Below are 24622 nucleotides of genomic sequence, written 5' to 3' on the forward strand. Positions count from 1 at the left end.
TTTCGGCTTTCCCCCAAGTTAGCCCAGGGTCATCGAGGTTGAAAACTCATATTCTACTTCACAGATTACTCATAAACAACATACCAAAATATCATTAAGTTCAGAATACTTTACAAGTACCCCACCGTCATTTCTTACCTGCCGCTTTTACTAACATACTGATTTTGACTGCCGAAGACATTCTTGCATACTAGTTTGAAATATCACTAATCTGCTGTAACAAGAACTGGAGTAGGTGAGTTTCAGTTTCTTAATGTTAGTGTATGTGGAATTAATGCACCAGCCCTTTGCTAATGGATGTAGCTTCTCTTCAGAGAATCCTAGTGCTTTTAATTATTTTTTAAAATAGAATTTTATATTCAGATGCTGTAATGACAATGACTTTAGCTGATTGCCTATAGTCCTGTTTTAACTGTATAGACGCTTGAGTTAAAAAAAAAAAAAAAAAAAAAAACAGTGAACCAATTAAATTACACCTAGCCGGGCTGAGTGGCTCAGACGGTTGAGGCGCTGACCTTCTGACCCCAACTTGGCAGGTTCGATCCTGGCTCAGTCTGGTGGTATTTGAAGGTGCTCAAATATGTCAGCCTCGTGTCGGTAGATTTACTGCCACATAAAAGCACTCCCGCGGGACTAAATTTCGACACCTCGGCGTCTCCGAAAACCGTGAATGAGTAGTTAGTGGGACGTAAAGCAAATAACATTATTATTAAATTACACCTAAATTTTAGCAGTTTATTTCCTCTTTGAGGCATAATGTGTAGAATTTTAAAAATGTGTTAAGCTATTATCAAGTCAAAACAAAAATGTTCATTTTTTTCATTGCCTTGTCTTTGTGTGAAATAGAGAAATATTGGGTGGCCTCAATTAAAGTTACGATATTTAGCACGGTACAGCACAGGCTGTAATGATTGTAGGAGTCTGAAATTATGCCACAAAAGTTATTAATTCCAAGTTTTTGCCACTGAATGAAAATATGGCCCTGTAAGCAATGGTAGGGTGCACCCTTCTACTTGTCGGTGGCACGAACACTCTATACTCAGGGTCTTCAACAGGTTCTTTCTATAATCAGATGACGTTAGGTAAATTGAACGTCTCAGCTAGCTATGATACTCGAATAGTGATTGAACATGTTTATTTACATCCCCATATTGATTAATGACGAAAAATGATAACGAGTCATGTTAGGAATCCTATTAGGCTACCAAAATGTCAAATTGAAAATTTGGTTTATTAAACCAGTTAAATTGGTTTTGTATACTATCCAATCTCTAATTCATGGTTATTCCAATATTATCCCACATAATCGCATATAATTTGATATTGGTTTTGAGATATTTAAATCCATAATGTTGGCGATGTCTTATAAATGATAATGAACGTAATGTCAAAATAGATTAACAGAGATGGTTGAGAATGTCTACCTTACATTAATAACAACTGAGATATTCTGGATAGGAATACGTTTTTTCTAAATAAGTTTAGACAAAACCAAGGATCGATATGAAAATCTGAATATATGAGAATTAAAATATTAAGATAGCAATCACTAGTCAATTCAAACCTATCAATGTAATGCAGCGAACAACGTTAAACATCATGTATCGAATTTTAATTATCTTATTCATTTATACTAACACTAGTTCACAATAATCATTAATATTTTTCTTACAATTGTCATGGATGTAATGTGTGATTTCATCGGATATAATTGAACCTAAATATAATAACCTGTATCTCAATGGCGATTATCCAAATTCAATATCATTCCGTTACAGAGATCAATGTTATTTATATGTATATAATTCCTGGTAGTTGACATTTGCATTCGGTACATGATCCTATCAATAATGTTTTTTCATAATTGAAACTCGAAGGAAAATTAAATAAAATGTGAATCAGCCTATTCTAAAATAAACTGTCCTGAAGGTGCTCGTACAGACATAAGATTAAACACACAATTATCTCCACACATACCTTCGAGGATCTACCCTATCAGTAAAATAATGTATGACATGAAGACTGGGATGGTATGATATCATAATAAAATAACAAAAACATATTTAAGAAATAAAATCAATAAATCACATAATATCTAATCTGCAAATCAAATTACTATTCAATCCAAGAAAACAACTTCTATTAACCTTAGAACTGCTGCAGGTTTTTCTGTCAAATGCTGCAGTTATTTTCCTCAACATATACCATGAAAATAAAATCATGCCTATAATCACATATTAATCCTAATAAATCCATATTATATACCAATAGAAATCTAAAAGACTGATCTAAATGAAGATAATACAAATAACGAAAAATATTGCCACGATTTCTAACTATCGTAAAATGCAATTAAACAGTTTTTTAGACAAAGGAAACTGTTGAAATATTTTGCTCAAATAAAGGAATTTGTGATAGATAATTTATTTCTGAAACATGATATTCTGAAACAAACAAGTATTTTCTTACGTATTCCTCCACATTTATCCACTTTTCATTTCGTTTGCAAAATAAAACTCAAATTTTCATCGAAACAAATTTGAGTTCTTTTCACAAATTTCGAACCTACAGATTATCTTAGTTTTCTTTAGGTCAATTTCTTCTTTCCTGTGTTGTGATCAAATTCCTTATAACAATCTACAAAAATATCAACAGTTCACACTTATCCCTTCACTAGTTTCTTCAAATATTGACGTACTGCCAATAATAACATAACCTGCACCGACTTGAACATCATACCGGTCATCGGAAATTCCCATTACTTCCAAGGCACCTTGTACTTCGCTGTCACTTTCACTATTTTCAGGAATAATTTTCTCGTTGGAATTAAAACAATAACCACTGTCACCATCAGTATTGTCACTAAGATCTTCGAAAATCGAGCGCTTGATTTCAGAATCGTCAACAAAGCGGGCTGCCATCTTGATTCTAAGAACGTGTGAAAGTACTTTTACTTCTACAGCTAAATAAACTTGTCCAGACCGATGTTTGTGTTTCAAAGACTTTCAATATTGAAGATAAAAGTATAAGTATTCAGCTGGTACCTTTATTATTGCCATCTTGTGACCAATTATAAACCTACGGCTCAAGAACACGACACCGTCTCTCAGAAAGACGATCGCACTTGACGAAACAGTGCACCGTCTTCCAGAAAGACGGTCCACAGTTCTAGGGGTAAATCATATTTACATACCATGGTGGTTATCCTCGTAGCTCTGTGTACGATCGTTAATCATTAATATTGATACCGCATGTATTCCATCTTAATATCAATTGCTGTACACAAAATAAAATAATGCAAATCATTCAAATGAGAATCAAGACCTCCCTAGTAAATAATGCAACATTATAATTACAGGTATTTCATGAATAGTAATCACGACCATCGAGAGATCAGTGTTCTTGTAAACATGCATAAAATCTGTAGTGTACCAGTAAAATATTGCCCGGATTTACTATTTAATTTATAATCGCACGAGTTAGGGCAGTTCCAGGTAAATTATAGCTGGGGCTTGGTACAGGAGGAAGGGTCCTATCTACAAGAAAACTTGAAAGTTCTTTTAAAGAATGAAGTTTATTCAAATAAATGCATGTTGAATTGGATATCACCTTGGTGTAGATTTTCGTCGTCTTCAACATCGCCTATCAGGTAACCCCTACTCCCAGGTCACCATGCTGAACTGGACTGAAACTTGTTCTGCAGGCCTCGTTCGTCACCATAGAATGGAGCTGGAACACCCAGGTTGGTTCGACATGGGATCAAACTCGTATCTCTGAAGTTCTAAACGTTCTCCGACGTTCTCCAACGACCTTGCAGGGTAATCACTCGTTTTATTACTCACATGAATGTCCACAATTGCACAGTGCCCTGACACTTATTTCACACCAATGTTTGATGTAAGATTGACGTAATATGAGTTGATCTTCACCAGTCCCTTGTAGACAGAATTTAAATGTTATTTAAAGATGACGATGCGGATAGCATTGAATTAAGAAACAAAATAAATCACAGTTCGTGAACATAAGTTTAGAAATAACGAATCTGAAGTCTGTTCATAGATTATGCACAGTTCTTTGTTGCTTACCACTGTAATGTGGTCGCACTTGACACTTAAATATACGACTCTTCAAGAGTTTATCCAACGGACACTGCTGTCAGTAATGCACTAATAAATTATTAAACACTTAGAGGAAATAATGACGTTAGCAATTACTCTGCACAGTTCACAATTCAACTCAGTTTGATTTGTGTATCGTTCACTTCAACCCAAAATTTGAAGAAATAATAAAGTTAGCAATTATTATACACAGTTGTAAATTCAATTCATTTTGAAATTAGTATCGTTCACTTCTACTCAGAATTAATCACTTGTGTCGAAGTACACGAGTATCAATTGTGTAATAGGTAATCACTTGCATTTAGGGCAGTGAAAAAGTTTAAACACTTTCATGATCACTTCTACTTAATGAAATAAAATAAGCTGACTGAGTTTTAAGAAATTCCACAGTTAATAATATGATGTAGTAGTGTGTCACTTTGAAATTCACAACACTTGTTGGTAAGAAAATAAGTCTGTGTCGGTGCGACGTAAAGCAAAAAAAAAAACCTAAGTTCCACAATTGTAAAGTGGTAAGAAACTAAGTTCCACAATTATAAACACTTGTCACATGTCAAAGTTTCTACACACATATAAATCCTAAGTTTCAATTCAACTGTCAGAAAGTAAGTCCACTGTAAGGACTCATCACATATCAGAGTGTCCACTCACGTGCAGATTCTAAGTTCCAATTAAGTGACAGAATCTAAGTCCACTATAAAGACTTGTAGAATTCGAAGATAGATTTTGACAGCATTTCGTCTCAACGAACAGATTAATAGTGTAGCATGGTGAGTCAGACTGGACTCCCAGCTATGACTGACTGACTGACTTGGTTGGGTTGAGCTCATCTTATATAAGATTTGTGCTTCTGCGTCATCAGATATCATTATTTCTATGAAGTTGAATAACTCTAGAATCCCTCGATGGATTTACTTGAAACTTATTTTTAGAGACGTTTACATGATTCTCTACAAAATTACATATCCCTCGAGTTGATACGATCATTATTACAGGAGTTTTGAAAATTTTCTAGTTGAACATTCGGGAAGGTGTGACGTTTGTTCTAGAACACGCTAGTCCTTGCTGGGTAGGATGTGGCAGAACAGGCAGGTAACCTATCTTGCTCCTGGGTCCACATCACTCGTACAGCTGTAGCTGCTTCAGGCGAGCTTGCTTCACCAAGTGTATTCAGACCAAACTCGCGGAAAATGTCTTGCATGATGATTAAATATTATTTATCTTAAAAAAAAATATGGCATGTACTGCGCATTACTGGTACAGTTGTGATTGTGTTTGTCGCCTTGAGCACGCACTATATGAATGAAATGTATGCGTCTTTAACAGTCTGCATCATTAAATCTCGTCAACTTATGTACGAATTCGTATGACTTCAGTTGACAGCATATCTCATACTTAACACATATTAGATATACTTAAATACACCACATGCCTCTAATGCATTTCATAAAATAATAAGACATCAACCCAACATTCACTGTCACTTGCATAGACATCACCTTCCATTAAGCTGCCTCTGTGGATCAGTGGTAGAGTGTCGGCCTCCCCATCCCAAGATAGCGGATTCAAACCCAGCAGAGGTAGTCGGATTTTTGAAGAGCGGAAAAAAGTCCATTCGACACTCCATGTCGTACGATGTCAGCATGTAAAAGATCTCTGGTGACACATTTGGTGTTTACCCGACAAAATTCATTAAAATCTCAGCCACAGACGCCCAAGAGAGATCCGGTTTACTCAGTCTGCCATCTAGTGGGCCTAGAGTAAAACGGAACATCGAAATTGACAAGCAGACAGCCAGATGGCGTCAAATTGAAATGTCTGCACACGGTAGCTGAGGCCATACGATTATCATTATTATTATTATTATTATTATTATTATTATTATTATTATTATTATTATCACCTTCTATTAATATGCAATTATCACTTACATATTACCTCGCTGTAAATCAACTAATACAAATGCACATGTCTAACATTAACCACAAATCAACACCAAATACACGAGTTACCTACATAGTATATGTTTGACACTATATAATATGTAACACTTCACATAATTATATCATTACAGAACATGCCTCATACAACATTGAGTCATTAATTCGATAATTCAGTTTTAAACACTCATATACATTGGCTTACATCATGAGACACATCATCATTTCCACTCGTATTGCTAGCACTTCTTAAAGAAGTATATCACACATATTTATGTTGAATTATTCACCAAGAAATAATAGTAATATCCAATATTAAAACCATCAAAGTTGGAACGTCTCAATAAATAATCCTGCACACGCCTGTTTAACCTGAATCCGCCCAGCGTGCCATATATGGCACGGCAAACTACACAGTCTTCTTGGACTCTTATTATTGTAACCGCGCGCACTGTATCCAACGCTAAAAGTTACAACTTTATTCTCAAAAAATTCAATCTTGGGCGGATCCAGGTTAAGATATAAATGTAGGAATTCCCCACACGGATATACATAGGGCCTACATACATGTTGCAAGGTGTTAAATCAAAATAATATTCGTCATTTCGAACTACTTCAGGACATCTAAATCTACTTGAAATTACATATTACAACTATGAAATAGAAAGAGAAACTACAAGAAAGAACATTATTTCACATTAATATACAAAGATTAACAGACTTGTGGACCAGGATTAACGTTGCACAGGGTCTGGTATTTCCTCTTCATATCACCATGATTTACCATGGTCAGGGCTTATTGTGACATATTAGCCCTCCATTCCTTTTACTCTTGTTTCTTTTCCAAGTAAACATGCGTTCTTCCTGAGCAGAATGAGCCTGTAACAAACTGGATTGAGATTATTAGACTTGTATAACATTATGTTTTACTATACAATTCCAAATCTTTTGCTTGTCACAAATCTTTTTGCCTTTCCAACTTAAAAGCTTTTCTCTGTCTCAATAACCTCTCAATCATCTGCGTTACAATTTTTCTTCCTAACAGTGACCTGCAATGGAATCATTTAACTTCATAACATATATTACTGTTTCAAGGAATACAACTTCTCTAATTACGACATATACTGAAATTCAACTCAAGTGCTTGGGAAAAGTATCCTTCCGCATGTGAGCACGTCCCCTGTTCCCCCTTCTCCCCTTCCCGTGTCCATTCTCCATCTCCGCCACAACCAGCTTATCATTAACGGCGTGCGTCTATCTGACAAATACTTCATTCTGAAATAGTGAAGCATCAAACGAAATCTCTTCCTTTCACATGCTGTACTTTGATTACGTACCATATCTATTTATTACTTTATTGACCATTTAAAACCTGCAGATTACTGACGAATACCGAGGGAAGAGAAGCAAGGTTTATTTTTATTTCATAATGCAATTTGTAAGACACATGGGGACTTGCAGCATAAGTATACGATTCCGCTCTCGTGCAACGACTGTCAGTGGCAGTTTCTCACAGTTAAAAGAGCTGAAAAAACCACCTTCGAGGGTTGCACAATACAATGTTTCCAGGAATGTTGCAAATATTGTAATCTTGTCATTCGGAAAGTAAAAACGAACTTGTGATCCCCTCGTGACAACATTTCTGCAGCTAGAGGGCGGTTACGAATATAAAGAAAAGTACAAATTATTATTATTATTATTATTATTATTATTATTATTATTATTATTATTATTATTATTATTATTATCGAATTCGCCAAGGATCCTATTCCCATACCCTGTTAAGGCCCTTCCTGTTTTATTTACAGTGAGTGCTGAGCTGATACATCGACCTTTCGCTGGAGACTTGGATTTTCCCTGGAGTTTAAATTCCAAGCGAGCAGCTTAAACACTGTACACAGAAACGCCGGTCAGCTGCATGGTCTTTTTCATGTCTTCCACAGTCCACAGTGGATTCTAATCTCATAGACTACTGTAAACGTTTAAAACAATTTGATTTAGATTTCCTACTTAATTTTTCTCCACTTTTGTTAGCTTCATAGTATTTCACAGGGAACTCAAGTGTCACAGCATCACACATGTCTTGCTCACAGCTGGCAGCCATTATGAATACTGAACACTCTGTTGCAGCCAGTATTGCCAACAGTTTTCTTGGATCCATCTTCAACGTCGCACATATTATGTGAACTTATCAGCAATGGAATGAACTCGAACAAAGCTTACTAAGTACACAGTGCAATAAGATGTCAATATAATATTAAATAATTATTATTTTGCTACATACACCACTGAGAACAATAACAATTTATAGCTATCTATGTATGAAATATAAAGAGTTGGTAACGAACGCGAATAACAACCTTTGATATATTTTCCATATTCATACAGGGCAAAAAATTTTAATTCGTCAAGTCTGTTCACCAGAATATTAACCAAACTGAAGAAAGCTCCTGACTTCAGGAACAAGTAACAAACCTAGGAAACTATTTGGCGCTGCAGAAGCCTTTTCACCGACCAGAAGTCTGACTTAGATCAAAGGGACCGCTAAGGTCTTGAGTTGACTCTCAGTATAGATATTGCCACCATTGTGTTTTCATGATATCAATACCTTACCATATGTAATGTCTATTTACGTACATTTCCTTTGGTTTCGTCTTATGAAATACACGGATTACAGTACATATACGGTACCATTTAAAATTACAACTGCATAACTAATATACAATATTCAATTTTAAGATGTTAATAAAGTCCATTTCTCATGGTTGACATTTTCTAATTGTGACGTACACATACATATAGATATATCAAGGCTACTCCGGTGCCATGTTTGTGAGTCCTTCCGATATTGGTTCCGTGCACCAGTACTTGTACTGTTTTACTGTGATTATTTCATCTGAATGTCATGTGAAAACCGCACAAGGGGTCGTAGAAAAAAAGGCAGGAAAGATCGAACACATGATAACAGTAGTTCTGGGAGGTTTATTAGCATATATGCGTACAAACACTGTTCAATATGGCCTCCACACTCAGCAACAAGCTGCATCCGTAACACGGCATGGTCGACAGTTGCTTGCCGCATATCGGGTGAAATCAGGGTGACATGTCGTCGTATGCTAGCCTTTACATCAGTCAGAGACCAAACGTGTTCCTGATAGACATGATCTTCCAAATATCTCCACAACCGGAAGTCGCATGGATTTAGGTCGGGGGACCTTGAAGGCCACACATCTGGAAAATGCCTGGCGATAATGCAGTCATTACTGAAGGTTTCTCAAAGCAATTGTTTCATCTGGTGAGCAATATGTGGTGTTGCTTCATCTTGCATGAAAATAGCAATGTGGTCCCAGTTGCGTTCCTGCAAAGGTGTAATCACGTGTTGTACAAGGAGGTCCCTGTAATATGCAGATGTTACTGTACACCTAACAGGCCCAGGAGAGGTCATCTCCTCCAAGAAAAACAGACTGAGAACGAATGAAGAAACTTGGAATCGTCGTCGTCGTCAGCCACTACTCGTATCAGAGTGTATATTTTGCACTTGCAATACATGTACAGTCCTTTTTTGTGTAAATGACATTGATAACTCATCAGGCCAATTCTTGCCTAGAACATGCGATCACATTTGGTACACCTGAGAGAAGGGGGTGAACGTGGTTAAGTTTGTCTGAGTTCTTTTCTAAGACGAGCATCTGTTTGTAGTCTTCGACGCTCAGTTTCAAACTGCGATACAGCAGTGGATGTGATTGCGCCCCAGTGAGGGCGATCTTCAGCAAGTGTGTGCCAATTACTGGGGTCAGTGTTTGTGCTCTTGAAGGTTTTTTTGAGCTGATCCTTGTAGCGTTTCAGAGATTCACCACGTGGCCTCCTGCCAGAACTGAGTTCACTGTATAGTATCTGTCGGGGTAGCCTACTGTCATCCATGCATTGCATATGACCAATCCATCTAAGCTGGTGACCTATGATGGAAGCTTCTATACTGTTCGTTTGTGCCCATTCAAGTACAACAACATTGGAGACATAATCCTCCCATTTGTTATTCATAATGATCCTAAGCTTCTGCTGATGAAAACGTTCCAATTTCTTGATGTCACAGCAGTACAGAGTCCATGTTTCACATTCATACAATAAAGTGAAGACAATGACAGCTTGGTACACCATCAGTTTAGTGGATATATTTAGGTCTTTATCAGAAAAGACTTTGCGGGATAGACGTCCAAAAGCACAATGAGCAGCTCGTATTCTACTTTCTTTAATTTTATAAGGTAAATTTACTCCATATAATAATTACACAAAAGAGTAAATATGGTGTTTATTAGTATCAATTAGCACTGCTTCCTTGCATTATTAAATTTCAACCAGTTGAGCAGAAACAAAATTTTGATTTCGATTTTAAATTCAGTGAAATATATACAATTCACTCACCCTACCTCATCAGCAGGGTCTGGATTTTTATTTAATGTCAAAGTGTGAGATATGTACATAAAAATGTAGAAAGTATCAGTAATATATGTAATTATTACTGCACTAAATTTGCAATAACCAAGCTCGATAGCTGCAGTAGATTAAGTGTGGCCAGTATCCAGTAGGCTATTTAGGATATAGTGGGTTCGAACCCCACTGTTGGGAGCCATGAAAGTGGTTTTCCGTGGTTCCCATTTTCACACCAGGCAGATGCTGCGGCTGTACCTTAATTAAGGCCACGGCCACTTCCTTCCCACTTCTGGGCCTTTCCTGTCCCATCGTCGCCATAAGACCTATCTGTGTCGGTGCAACATAAAACAACTTTTAAAGAAAAAGAAATTACAATAATGTTCATATATTCCTTTCATTATGGCATGTGGTTATGATATGAGAAAGTTAAATTGTTTTAAATATCTCCATATTTTATGACAAAAGTCCTCGTCGTTGCTGTAGATAATTTATATAGTCTAGTGCTTTCTAATTTTGACAGTATTAAATAATCAAGTTAAAGACATAATCAAAATACTTCAAAATTAAAAAGATAATGTTTTGCACTGCAAATCCACATTTAATAACTCTGATGCCAAGCAATTCTTCTACAAATCGAACACCATTTAAAAAACAAATACAGTATATATTCGTACAGTTGAACACAGTGAGCCCTATCAGAAGATTCATCCAGAGCTAGAGAGTAAACAGAAGCATCACTTATTCCTGCTTGAGTTTAGTACAGACATCCATTGATAACAATTCTACCCTGTACATATTTGTATTGATACATTTTTCATGAGCTGACTCACATTCACATCACTTGGAAATAACATGCTGACCATTTCTGGAAGACACACCTTTACAGCTGGTAGAGAATGTTTTTGCCCTACCTAAAATTTAGGATACTTCAGAAGACGCCTATGTTGGCTTCTCTTGTTCTGTGGTAACTTGTCTCATGAAACTTTTTGCATCACTGCGAAATGGAAATTGTTGGTCATAACTGAAATGCTTACTGTTGAAATACAGTACCTCTTTCAATTCCCACTCTTAAAGCAACTGTCTGATCATATATTAAACGTCAATTTTACATCTGTACATTCAGGCGAAACGAAGAAGAATTGGAGTTCCCATTCAAGTTTGAAGATGCGATTTTTAGAGTCTGTTTTACATCTCTTTTAGTCACTCATGACAAAAAAGTTCAGTAAAATAATTGATAACTTACACTGTTGTACATTATTCTAAAATAGTTTTTCCATTTTTAGTTATTGGTGATTCTTTTCCCTTTTTTACTCTTGTCATTGTATAAACTGTCCAGGTCCAGGAAAAAAAGCATTAGTGTCCGAATCTGAACCTGAGGCCACCATTTGAAGACCTTGCTATAGGCAATGCTTATAATGTTGTTAATTATCTGGTGAAGTTGTTTCTAGGATGTTCTATATAGCTGAAAGAAAATGTGTTTTAATACGGTTCCGTTTCAAAGGGTATAGTGATTGTCGCGTTGTTACTTGAGCTAGGATTGTATGGGTTGTTGTGCGTGTACTTAATAATGGTATCTTTGTGTTTGAAGTATAACTGTGTTTGAATTTCTGTTTGTGGGTGGTGTATTAGTTAGATTGAATTGTATCAAACACATTTAAAAACTCTGTTTGCTTATTTATCTCTTTCTCTCATGGCTGTTGGCAGTCAAGGAGGAAATGGAATCTTATCACTCTTGGTTACAGCAAAGTATTGAAATATCAATATCACGATGCTTGACTATGGATGGCCTGGGTTATATCACCTCAGCAGATATCTATCCCAAAGACATCTTATATGTCAGTCATTGCTTAGAGCTATTGTGACGTCACCTATAATGGCATTGGCAGTGTAGTATTTGTGATTCAGTCTTCATTAAATTCACATGCAATTGAATCACAGTACAATAGAAATAGTCTCATATGATTATGTGTACTATACTGTATACTAAATGTATGGTACATATCTAGTATTTACTATGACTGCAGTAGTTTGCTCTTGATATCTTCCAAGTGCCTAGTAATATTTGCATCTGACGACCACAAAACTCTTCTTGACATTAAACCAACTATAAGTGTTTAACATCTTTCACAAATGTATAATAGTCCATTTTCTCGGAGATCTGGCACCAAATATAATGTGGTGATTTTACAAATGGACATATTAATGTATTAGGTTCTTTTTTTGCATTCAAGCCTTTCTCTCTGTCCTCCTTCCCTTCCACACAGATTGCAAAATTCCAGTTTAAAAACCAGATATTGAGTTAATATTTTTTAACCGGGCGAGTTGGCCATGCAGTTAAGGGCACGCGGCTGTGAGCTTGCATCTGGGAGATTCTGGGTTCGAATCCCACTGTCGGCAGCCCTGAAGATGGTTTTCCATGTTTTCCCATTTTCACACCAGGCTGTACCTTAATTAAGGCCACGGCCGCTTCCTTCCAACTCCTCGGCCTTTCCTATCCCATCGTCGCCATAAGACCTACCTGTCTCGGTGTGACGTAAATCCACTAACAAATTTAAAAAAAAAATACAGGCAGGTAAAAGTACAAAGTGTTTCAGACATCTTTCACACAATTGCCAGTGATATTTCCCTATTTTTCACTCTGTCAAAACAGGTATAGAACAGAAAAGATCATAAATTTATAGATAAATTTTCTCATGAGCAATCATGTCAGTTTGACATGCATTGCATGTAAGCTTTGGAAAAGCATTCTTTCCGATTATATTAGTCATGTTTGCGAAATTAATAACTGGTTTGACAAAAGGCCATTTGGGTATAGGAAGGGTTATTCCACTGAAGCTCAGCTTGTAGGATTTCAGTAAGATATAACAGATATCCTGGATTCAGGATGCCAAATGGACTGTATTGCGATTGACCTATCTAAGGCATTTGATAGGGTAGATCATGGAAGACTACAGGCAAAAATGAATCCTATTGGACTAGAAAAAAGAGTGACTGAATGAGTGGCTATATTTCTAGAAAATAGAACTCAGAGAATTAGAGTAGGCGAAGCTTTATCTGACCCTGTAATAATTAAGAGGGAAATTCCTCAAGGCAGTATTATTGGATCTTTATGTTCCTTTATGTATATCAATGATATGTGTAAAGTAGTGGAATCAGAGATAAGGCTGTTTGCAGATGATGTTATTTTGTACAGAGTGATAAATAAGTTGCAAGATTGTGATTGTGAGCGGCTGCAGTGTGACCTCGATAGTGTTGTGAGATGGATGGACGGTGGGCAGTGGTATGATGATAAATGGGGTTAAAAGTCAGGTTGTGAGTTTCACAAATAGGAGAAGTCCTCTCAGTTTTAATTACTGTGTTGATGGGGTGAAAGTTCCTTTTGGGGATCATTGTAAGTACCTAGGTGTTAATATAAGAAAAGACCTTCATTGGGGTAATCACATAAATATGATTGCTACTAAAGGGTACAGATCTCTGCACATGGTTATGAGGGTATTTAGGGGTTCTAGTAAGGATGTAAAGGAGAGGGCATATAAATCTCTGGTAAGACCCCAACTACAGTATGGTTCCAGTGTATGGGACCCTCACCAGGATTACTTGATTCAAGAACTGGAAAAAATCCAAAGAAAAGCAGCTCGATTTGTTCTGGGTGATTTCCGACAAAAGAGTAGCGTTACAAAAAAGTTTCAAAGTTTGGGCTGGGAAGACTTGGAAGAAAGGAAACGAACTGCTCGATTAAGTGGTATGTTACATGTTATAATTCTCATATTTTGGTCCGTATTGAATTGTACAATAAAATCAAAGAAATATTAATGTTTATTTATTCCACCTATTCAATATATAAAAAGTGATTTTAAATTATAGGGACATGTCTCGCCCTTTATTTTAGGCCATCTTCAGCCTAAATCTCAATCTGAAAGATAAAAATCAGGATCCTGATTGTTCTTAATTGTGGTTGATTAAAAAAAAATTACAAATGAAAGTGAGGATGATGTAGGAAATAGTTAAGATATTCTTAAAAATAAAGTCTGAATAAAGTCTTACAAACAAATAGACATAATTTATACACTTTCTTGAATGTCCTTGTCTAAAAATGTGGTAACAAGTTGCATATTGGTAGTTCTATAAGAACGCATACGTTGAATCTTGTAAAGCATAATTTGAGTGAGCGGCAGAAACGTTTCATTACTAGCTTTAAAATGTATTTAAACTCCACTTGGAGTAATCAGCAACATTCTTCATCATTATTCTGACGTTTGAACTGTTTAGGATCCAAACTTTTCTCTAACGCCCTCAACCAACACAGGGCGCCGCTTTACAAGATTCAACTTTAAATGGTATGTTCCGAGCTGTCAGTGGAGAGATGGCGTTGAAGGACATCAGAAGACGAATAAGTTTGAGTGGTGTCTTTAAAAGTAGGAAAGATCACAATATGAAGATAAAGTTGGAATTCAAGACGACAAATTGGGGCAAATATTCGTTTATAGGAAGGGGAGTTAGGGATTGGAATAACTTACCAAGGGAAATGTTCAATAATTTTCCAATTTCTTTACGATCATTAAGAAAAGGCTAGGGAATCTGCCACCTGGACGACTGCCCTAAATGCAGATCAGTATTGATTGATTGATTGATTGATTGATTGATTGATTGATTGATTCATTCATTCATTCAAACTAACCTAGGAAAGTTACATCAAGTTTCATATTTTTGGCCACCTTGTAAGCTTCCCTCCTTATGTTTCACTGTTTTAGAAAAAGGTTCTCAACAAAAAAGTAATATTCCAAATATAGTTTGTCATGAGCAGTTTTCCTTAAGGAACGGTTTTATTTCAGGCTTGCTTTGAAGCCTCATTCTTAGTGGATTTTCTAACGGCATATAGCTAAGATCTCACTTGTTCTTATCCTGAACTTGAATACAAGTTTGATGAAAATTCACCTATCCGTTTTCCAGTGATGTTGTAACAGACATACAGACAAAAATTAAACTGAACCTGACATATGCCATTCTTTGTCCTATCCAATACAGAAACCAAGTATCAGGTTAATATTTAAAAAATACAGTCTAGAAGATGAGTTCATGTGTATATATATCATTGTTGCTGTTATTTGTATTGAGTTATCTTCATACTTCTCTTTTGGATTATACACAGGAAGAAGATTTGGACTCCCAGCAAGGGGTGATCGATTTTTCGTTATACTTGCGCTCCAGCAATCATAGTACTGGTGAATCACCTGAAGATGAGCTGGACCATAACAACATGACAACAGTGCTCGACCAGAAGAACTATATTGAAGAATTGAATCGTCACTTAAAGTTAGTTTTATTTATTTTACAAGTACTATAGGTAATAATAAGTCATATTATAGTAAGAAAGCCTATTCTTGGAGAAGTGTCTCTTGGCATATAATTGCTAGAGATTAACAAAAACCTGTTCTGTACCTGTTCGGTCGGCAAGTATCATGAAGTACATATTACCCACCAGTTTCGTTGATACTACCGACTTGCCTTGCGAGCTTGTACCAGCCAGTCTCGATGCAGGCGAGTTCCATCCTCACAGCTAGCTCATATGGAACTCAACTGGGCATGTTAAGTACGGTTTCATTGTGGTCACTTTGTTGGATCACATCCAACCAACATAGAAATAACCGGAGAGGGAACAGTAGAAAATATAATGAGTATAGTTCAAGAGGGATGCATATTAAGGTATTAACAATATGGTTGATAAGTTTAAAATAAATGATGGTAAATGTTTCTTTTACAAACGAATAAGCCTGTATTTATTATTTTTAATGTTTCCTGAAACAAAGTATATGGCATTATCTTCTTACACAACTACATCACCAATTTCTAAGTTAATGAATACACTAAAGCTGTCTCAAGTATAATCCAAGATTACTGCCCAGTAAGCTGACACAAGGTGGACACTGTAGAAAAAGCTAGCAAAATTGCCAGATACAATTATTGAAGGAGCCTCATATCACAGGCCTAGTAACTGGGTAATTTCTTCCTAAGAGGCATGTTTAAATGTAGTTCCTTGTCTTGGGCAATTTCTAGTTGAGTCTCCTTCAGGTTTTTCTCTTTTTTCATGTTGCAGCCCCTTCCAGATTTTCTTTGACTGATAGCAAGTGTATGACCTTAGAATGAAGTGAGATTTCCTGAAGAAGGAAATTTTCCAAATATTGTACCATTCCATTCTTCTTCATTATTTTATTTTAATGAAAAGCATAAAACAGAAAACAAGTCCTTAGTTACAGTATACAATTGTAAAATACTGTATAGCAGTGCATATACTTATTAATTGTATTAATGATGATCATGAAAATGAGATTGGGTTAATGATAGTGCGAAATGAAGAGACGAACATAATGATAGCAAGGATGGTAACAACTTCATGAAATAATCACTTCTGACTTAATTGCTAGCTCATTGATCATATTTTAAACTTTCGTTAGTTCTTAAGTCATGACCCTGAGCTGATGGAGAAAATTTTGCTTGTTGCAGCCGAAATCTAGCTTCATATTTTTCATGGCTGTAGTGTTATACTTATTACATATTTCGCAAAGTGGTGAGTTATTGTGACTAGCTATTTTCACAGTAGAATATAAATGAAACTTGTGTTTGCTTGTGGGACATTGAATTTTAATAATAAACGAAAATATGAAATATCAAGGATGCCATTTGGAACTTTGTAGAAGAATTAACAAGAATATCGCATAAATCTCCCCATGATTTACGATATTTGTAAACGGCATGTATGAATAGAGAGTTGTAGCTCTCATTCAAAGGAAATTTTCTCTTGTATAGGAATTTCAGGAAACATTTTTGGACTGTTTCTCTTATTTTGATATCGTTATTGTTACATGAGTTCCATACACAAGCATGTTCAGAGTATACTTATTAATCTATTGTAGAGTGTAATAATTGTTGTTATTCCATTAAAAGGTCTTGCATTATGCATGATAAATCCTAGCATATCAGTATAGTAGGTCCATTATTGGACATTATAAATTTTCCAGCCAACTCATTTATAATGTCCAATAATGGACCAACTATATTAGTATTATAAATTTACTCATTCAGGACAAATATTTCAGGTTCCCTATCGGAATCTACATCTATATCATCAAATCTTAGCATTTTATAAGCGCTGTTAGCTGTTCTTTCAATATGACTTCAGACTTGGCATTGAATAATATACCAAGAATATTGTATTCTGTGACTTTCTTCAAGTTCTTCCCTAACATTAAGAGAAAGTTACCAGCACTTTGGCTCTTGAGAAAGACAGGGTTACACACTTAGAAATATTGAATTTTATTTTGTTCTTAATGTAAAATATAGCAGTACATATTATACTTATTGTTTTAATGATGATCATGAACATGAGATTGGGTTAATGATAATAAGAAACGAAGAGATGAACATAATGATGGCAAGGATGGTAACAACTTCGTGAAATCACTTCTAACTTAATTATTATCTATATCACACTGTAGAAGATGGCAATCCTTTATTGTTTAAATATGCCTGTATAATTTCAGATCATCTGCATAAATTAAGCATTTGGAATGTCTTGTTACAGTTTGGGGGATCATCATTGAAAATTAAAATCCACAGCCTTTTCTAGTCATTTGACCGGGTCAGGAATGGAATGAATGAAGCCCCCATCTAGTGGCAAGGATAGGAATTGTGCCAGCTGCCGAAGCCTGTCGCATTCTTCTGGGGCAATGATTAACGACTGACAGATGAAATTATATTGGAGAATGTTGCTAGAATGAAACCTGTACCACCTTTGCTTTGTTCAGCACAAATCTCTCATGAAGTGACCAGGATTTGAACCACGGAACCCAGCAGTGAGAGGCTGGTGCGCTGCCACCTGAACCATAGATTCGGGAGATCATCAAAAAAAGTAGAAACAGAATTGATCCCAGATTTGAACGTTGTGGTATTCCTGAGAAGGAAGAAAATTCTTTAGATATTCTATATTTCCTCTAAAAGTGATGTACTCTACTCTGTTTTTTTAAGTATGAACTGAAAAAGGGAAGAAGTGGCTTTGAAAAACCTTTCACATTCGCTATACAACAAGACCTTTATTCCATTGTGTTGAGATTCAGGACACTGAACATTGCATTTACTGGAGACATCACAAAAAAAGGACAGACAAGTTCGGGCTCATGAAAATGACACATGGTTGCAAAGAATTCTTTTAGAGGGAATCGCCCCAAGCAGCTATCAAGACTTACAAACTCTTGACTGTCACATATGGCACAGCTTCAGCTCCATATTTGACAACACAGTGCCTCAAACAATTGGCAGAAGATGAAGCAGCTTCATTTCCAGTGGCATCAACGGTTTTATAAAGGCATTGTTTTGTTGACGATGCCCTGTGTGGTGCTTTTAATTCATTTAGAAGTTGATCATGATCTACTTTATCAAACGCATTTTTAAAATCTGTGTATATTACATCTACCTTATAGCCCTCGTGGCTTGTTTTGGAACCGATCACGTAAGAGGTTCGAAGCTACCATGTAGTTTGTTTCAGTAGTTGGAAGGTTCTTAATTAATGCTTTAGTTGAACCCTGTAAGTAGTGAAATGTTTGAGTGGAAGCTAGACTGGAATTTTCATGCACCAATAGTTTGAAGATGACTTCAAACGACATCCACTCTTTACAGTTCCCACTAAACATGGGTAGTTTAAACGTGGGAAACTTGATGTTGATATTTTCATGCGAAGAATGTGAAGTGTTAACGTGTGGTACATCACTTCAAAGATAACACCACACACACTCCTGAAGGAAGATTCGTTGTCAGGTTACCTCGTAAAGAAACTCACTCACCCTTGGGAAATTGTCGTGATAGGCAACACAAAGATTTCACCAACTGAAAACAAAATTCAAGAAAAATCCAGTATTGCATGAACAGTATGCAAACCTCATGTCTGAGTATGAACAGGTTTGTCACTTGAGGGAGGTAGGCCTACATGTAACAGATGATTCTGAACATTATTACTTGCCACACCATGCAGTATTTAAACAAAGCACAACTACATCAGTCAGAGTAGTTTTTGACACATCAGCCAGGACCACTACTGGAGTGTCACTTAGTGATACATTGTTAGTAGGGCGTTCAACTTCGCTGAAGCATTACAGTTGGAAAGTGATCTCATAATCTTACTCCACAAAGGTGTATTCCCCATCAGGAAATGGTGCTCAAATCATCAAGCTATACTTGCTGCTGTTTCAGCTGAAGACAAAGAAATCAGCTTACCTTTCCAGTTCGATAATGACACCATACAAGCTTTAGGATTATCATGGCATCCTACGTCAGACAAATTCTTAGAAGCAAACAGAATCAAACACATTTCAGGGAATAGTGACATTACTAAACGCACCACTATATCAACAGTAGCTTCAATTTTTGATCCATTAGGACTCGTCAGCCCATTAGTAATAACCTACAAAATGTTTCTCCAGAAATTGTGTTTACACAAACTTGATTGGAATCAAATATTACCTGAAGATGTAGCCGTAGAATGGAAGGCGCTTCAGAACCATTTGACATACATTGAAAACATTCAGGTGGATAGAGATGTTTTAAGAGCAGGTGTGTGTTGTAACATTCAAGTGCATGGTTCCTCAGGCGCCTCTCAAACAGCATACCGAGCTTGCATCTACCTTTGATCTGTCAATCAGCGGTGGAAAATGTGTCAAGTTGTTGTGCTCAAAATCCAGAGTGGCTCCAGTCAAAGGGGTCATACTCCCTCATCTTGAATTGCTTGCAGCTGCATTGTTGGCTCAATTACTTCAAAAATCCATTCCAATTTTAAAACTTGAAATTAATGAAACTCATTTGTAGACGGATTCTACCATTATTTTATCATTGTTGGCTTCTCCTTTGTCGTGTTGGAAAACATTTGTAGCCAACAGGGTGGCAGAAATTCAGCAGTTAACTAATGTCAAAGATTGGCATCGTGTTTCATCTCACCAAAACCATGCAGTTTTAATTTCTCGAGGAGTTGAACCTCAAGAGTTACAACAGTCCACACTGTGGTGGTCAGGTCCATCATGGTTGTCAGCACCTCAGCTCAACCTGCTGCAGCCCCTAGTCATCGATGAAAGTTGTCACACCACATTGGAACAGCGAACAGTAGCAAGCCAAACAATAAACGGATGGGGCCCTTGACAGTTTAAGAACTTCAGTCATCATTAATGTCATGCATTCGCATAGCTCAGGCAGAGTCATTCAATGAAGAAATTAAAGACTTACAGAAGGAAGAAGAAGGAAAGTCCAAACATAAAAATTATTAGAATGTCCTTGGCTAAAATCGCAGTATCAAGCTGCATGTCAAAAGTTCAAACGATTATACTTTCCGGAGCGTTGAGTCAATGCGCCCAAAATACTTGTTGGGAAATGTGCCCCTATCAGCTTTGCTTTTTCTTATCCTCTAACAGAAGTATTCAAGGAGGCACATTTCTGTTTCATTATAAAGATTGAGCTGTTTATTGCTCTACCCCCAACAAGTTTTTTGGGCGCATTGACTCAGCGCTCCAGAAAGTATAATCGTGTGAACTTTTGACATGCAGCTTGATACTGTGATTTTAGCCAAGGACATTCTAATAATTTTTATGTTTGAACAGACACCTACATTGATATCCTCTTTTTATATCTTGTAAGAGCAATCAGGATCCTGATTTTTCACCATACAGGTTTGAGTTTGAGACTGATGATGCCCTTAATATGGACGAAACATGTCCCTTAACATTTTATAATAATATTTAATTTCTAAAAAGGATCTCTTTGTATTGAATAGGTGGATATTAAAAAAATAACAACACTTGCAACATACTTTGTATTTAAACTGTTAAGTTTAGAGATGTAGATATACTGATTTTAAAAATTCACCCCCCTCCCCCTCTTTTTCACCCCATTAGCGATGGAATATCCAAAAATCCTTCCTTTTTTTAACACCTACAATGTAATATAAATGTATCCTCAAAATTTCATTTCTTTATGTTCAGTAGTTTTGGCTCGGCGATGATGAATCATTCAGTCAGGGCATGTTATTTTATATATTATATCGATAAATAGCATTGCGCTTCACATAATCGCACGGGCACGGGATGCAATATATTAATCTATCCATTTGCTAAGTAATGTCATCTTCACATGTGTAGAGCACGAGTTTATACTATTTTCGGAAGGCTTATTAGAGTAGGAATGTATTGAATAGGTGACATAATAAACTTTTTAGCATCCTACATATAGTATCTTCAATACGGATCAATAATGATATTTGTCACTTGCAAGGCTTATAAGAGACTGATCGTCTCACTCACATACTTCCTGTGAGGGAATAGAGATGTGTAATTTTTAGCCTTGTAGCAATGGTCATGGTGTGGTGGTAGGTAGTTGTGTGGCGGCGAAGCTCCCTCAAACTGTGTAATTTCAGTGTGTTATACCTTGTGTATGCAGCTAGAAAGGTATGTACGTTTAACAATTAGCATTTTACTATCAGACTGATAAATACGTGTGCATCGAAATTCTGAAAGAACAGTAAAATTCCAAATAAAGTGAGTACGGATTGTGTAGGTTAGATGTAAACAAAGAGTAGTGAATGCACTGTTACCAACAGACAATATCAAACTAAGGGAGTACTATCGCCGTTGAACTATCGATTCACCGTTTCGCAAGTTCTCCGCTATGAATTCATGTGTAAAATGTGGTAAAACTATTGGCAAACGGAATAGTTCACAGAAAATTAAGTGCAGAGCATGTCAGGGTTGGTACCACAGCAAATGTGTTGATTTAACAGAACAGGATGTGGACATTATAGAATCGGAGGGACGGTTATGGAAGTGTAAGACATGTCAGGTTGTAGCCTGTGGTGATAAAGCCCAGGCGCCATCTGTTAGTGATATCTACCAACTACTAGCTGAGTTGAAGAATGAAGTAGCAAAAGTAAAAACAGAGATGAAAAGTGTAAAGACGGAACTAGAGAACGTGAAAATAAAGAACATGGAAACAGAACGGGAACTGGGCAAGAGTTTAGAATTAACTCATGAGAAACTTGACACCGCCGCGGAGCTAATTAAGCAACAATCAAAAGAAATAGCGCTGTGCTTAGAAAACATTGACAAACTGAAAGAGGAGAACCTTCAACTTAAAACGCAGCTTAATAATGTAACATTGCAGCTTGACGATTTAGACCAGTATGGTAGGAGGAATTCCATCGAAATTCATGGAATTCCTGAAACGAAAACAGAAGACACGCTGGAATTAGTGAAGGTGTTAGGTCGAGCATTGGACATTGAAGTGAATAACGAAATGATCGACACCTGCCACAGATTAAAGAAACAACCCCATCAGTCTTCAGCGGGAATCATTGTGAAGTTTGTGCGGAGAACAGATAAAGAAAACTTTATTCGGAGACGTAAAGTGAAGAGGAATCTGAACGCATCCCAGCTTGGCTTTCCAAGTAATGGAATAATCTACATAAACCAGAACTTAACTCCTTATCGTAAGAAGATTCTTGGACATGCGCGCAGATTGAAGAATGAGAAGAACTACGCGTATTTGTGGGTTGATCCTTCAGGCAACATAAAGCTTCGCAAGCGGGAAGAGGACCAGTACGTGTATAATCTGAAAACACTTGAAGACGTCAGCAGGTTAAACTAAAATGACTTATCTCTCAAACTCATAATGGACTCTAATATAATTTCTATTTATTATCAGAATGTGAGAGGACTCAACACCAAACTGAATGAATTTTGCGTAAATAGTACCGATTCAGAACATGATATATTGTTAATTTCCGAGACATGGTTGAGTAGTGACATCAGCAATAGTGAACTCTTGGATAATAGGTATAATGTTTATCGTAGAGATAGAATGGGTACCAAGAGGGGAGGAGGGGTACTTATTGCTGTCAATCGGGAGATCATGTCACAGCAACTAGATGTAAAATTTAAGGATATTGAGGCAGTATGTGTTAAAATAGTGTTGCACCATCATACATACTACATTGTATCTGTATATTTTCCACCTGCCAGTGATCTAGAAACATACTTAACATTTTATAATTTATTTGAATCTAATGAAAAACTTCAAAGCCAGGATATCATACTTGTAGGCGATTTCAACCTTCCATTAATAGTTAGTTCAGATTATAATATGTTAAATGGTGGAATCGCATACAAGTCCCTAGCTAATTTTATGTCTCTGTATCAATTGAAATCTCTCAATAATGTTTTGAATGTTAATGATAGAACTCTTGATCTCGTTTTAACTAATGTAAGTGGTGTTACTGTGAGTAGAGAGCAATATCCGTTAGTCCCAGAAGATCCACACCACCCTGCACTAACAATTCTCCTGGAACCAAGAGGTGAACGTGATCGAATAAAGCAAACTCGTACTATAGCGTATGATTTTCAGAAAGCAAATTTTCTTGGTATATATAACATGTTTCGAGAAACGGACTGGTCTGAGTTGGAAAAAATCGAAGATGTAGATGAAGCAGTAGAACATTTTTACGTGAAAGTAAATTCTGTATTTGAAGCCACGGTCCCCAAAAGAGCATTTTTTTGTAGAACTAAATACCCGGTTTGGTTTACTTCGGAAATAATCCATAATATTAAGTTGAAAGAATTGCATAGAAGACGACAAAAAAATTCTGATCATAGTAAACAAATATATAAACAACTCAGGAAATATGTTAAAACCTTAATCAACAAAGCGTACAATCGTTATATCTCTGAAATTCAAAACAACATCACGAAAGATACTAAATCATTCTGGAATTTTATTAAAAATAAGCGAACTCAAAAAGATCCACCCTTACAGAGTATGAAACTTAATAATATAACGCTAGATAATAGTCAATGTATCTCCAATGGTTTTGCAACGTTCTTTAAATCTGTTTACTCTTCTTCTCCACCTTCTTACGCTATTCCTGATACACCGCGATTACTGGTAAACGATTCCCTAGGAGTAGAATTTATAACCACAAGTGAATATAAAGCAGCTATTATGAAATTAAAGTCCAAAAAATCATGTGGCCCTGATGGGATACCTCCCTACATCCTAAAAGCATGTTCTGAAGTGTTACTCATTCCTCTTGTGAGACTGTATAATTTGATA

The 24622-nt window shown here is 36.4% G+C and overlaps 1 protein-coding gene across 1 annotated transcript in view; it reads left to right on the top strand.

Moving 5' to 3' along the window:
* LOC136866143 (RUN and FYVE domain-containing protein 2) overlaps nt 1-24622 on the top strand; it is a 172489-nt gene that overhangs the window by 63145 nt on the left and 84722 nt on the right. Inside the window, exon 5 of the mRNA XM_067142845.2 lies at nt 15639-15802. Within this exon, the coding sequence (XP_066998946.1) occupies nt 15639-15802 (164 nt within the window). The remainder of the gene's footprint in view (nt 1-15638; nt 15803-24622) is intronic.

This window comes from Anabrus simplex, chromosome 3, assembly GCF_040414725.1.
Source record: "Anabrus simplex isolate iqAnaSimp1 chromosome 3, ASM4041472v1, whole genome shotgun sequence".
Lineage (NCBI taxonomy): Eukaryota > Metazoa > Arthropoda > Insecta > Orthoptera > Tettigoniidae > Anabrus > Anabrus simplex.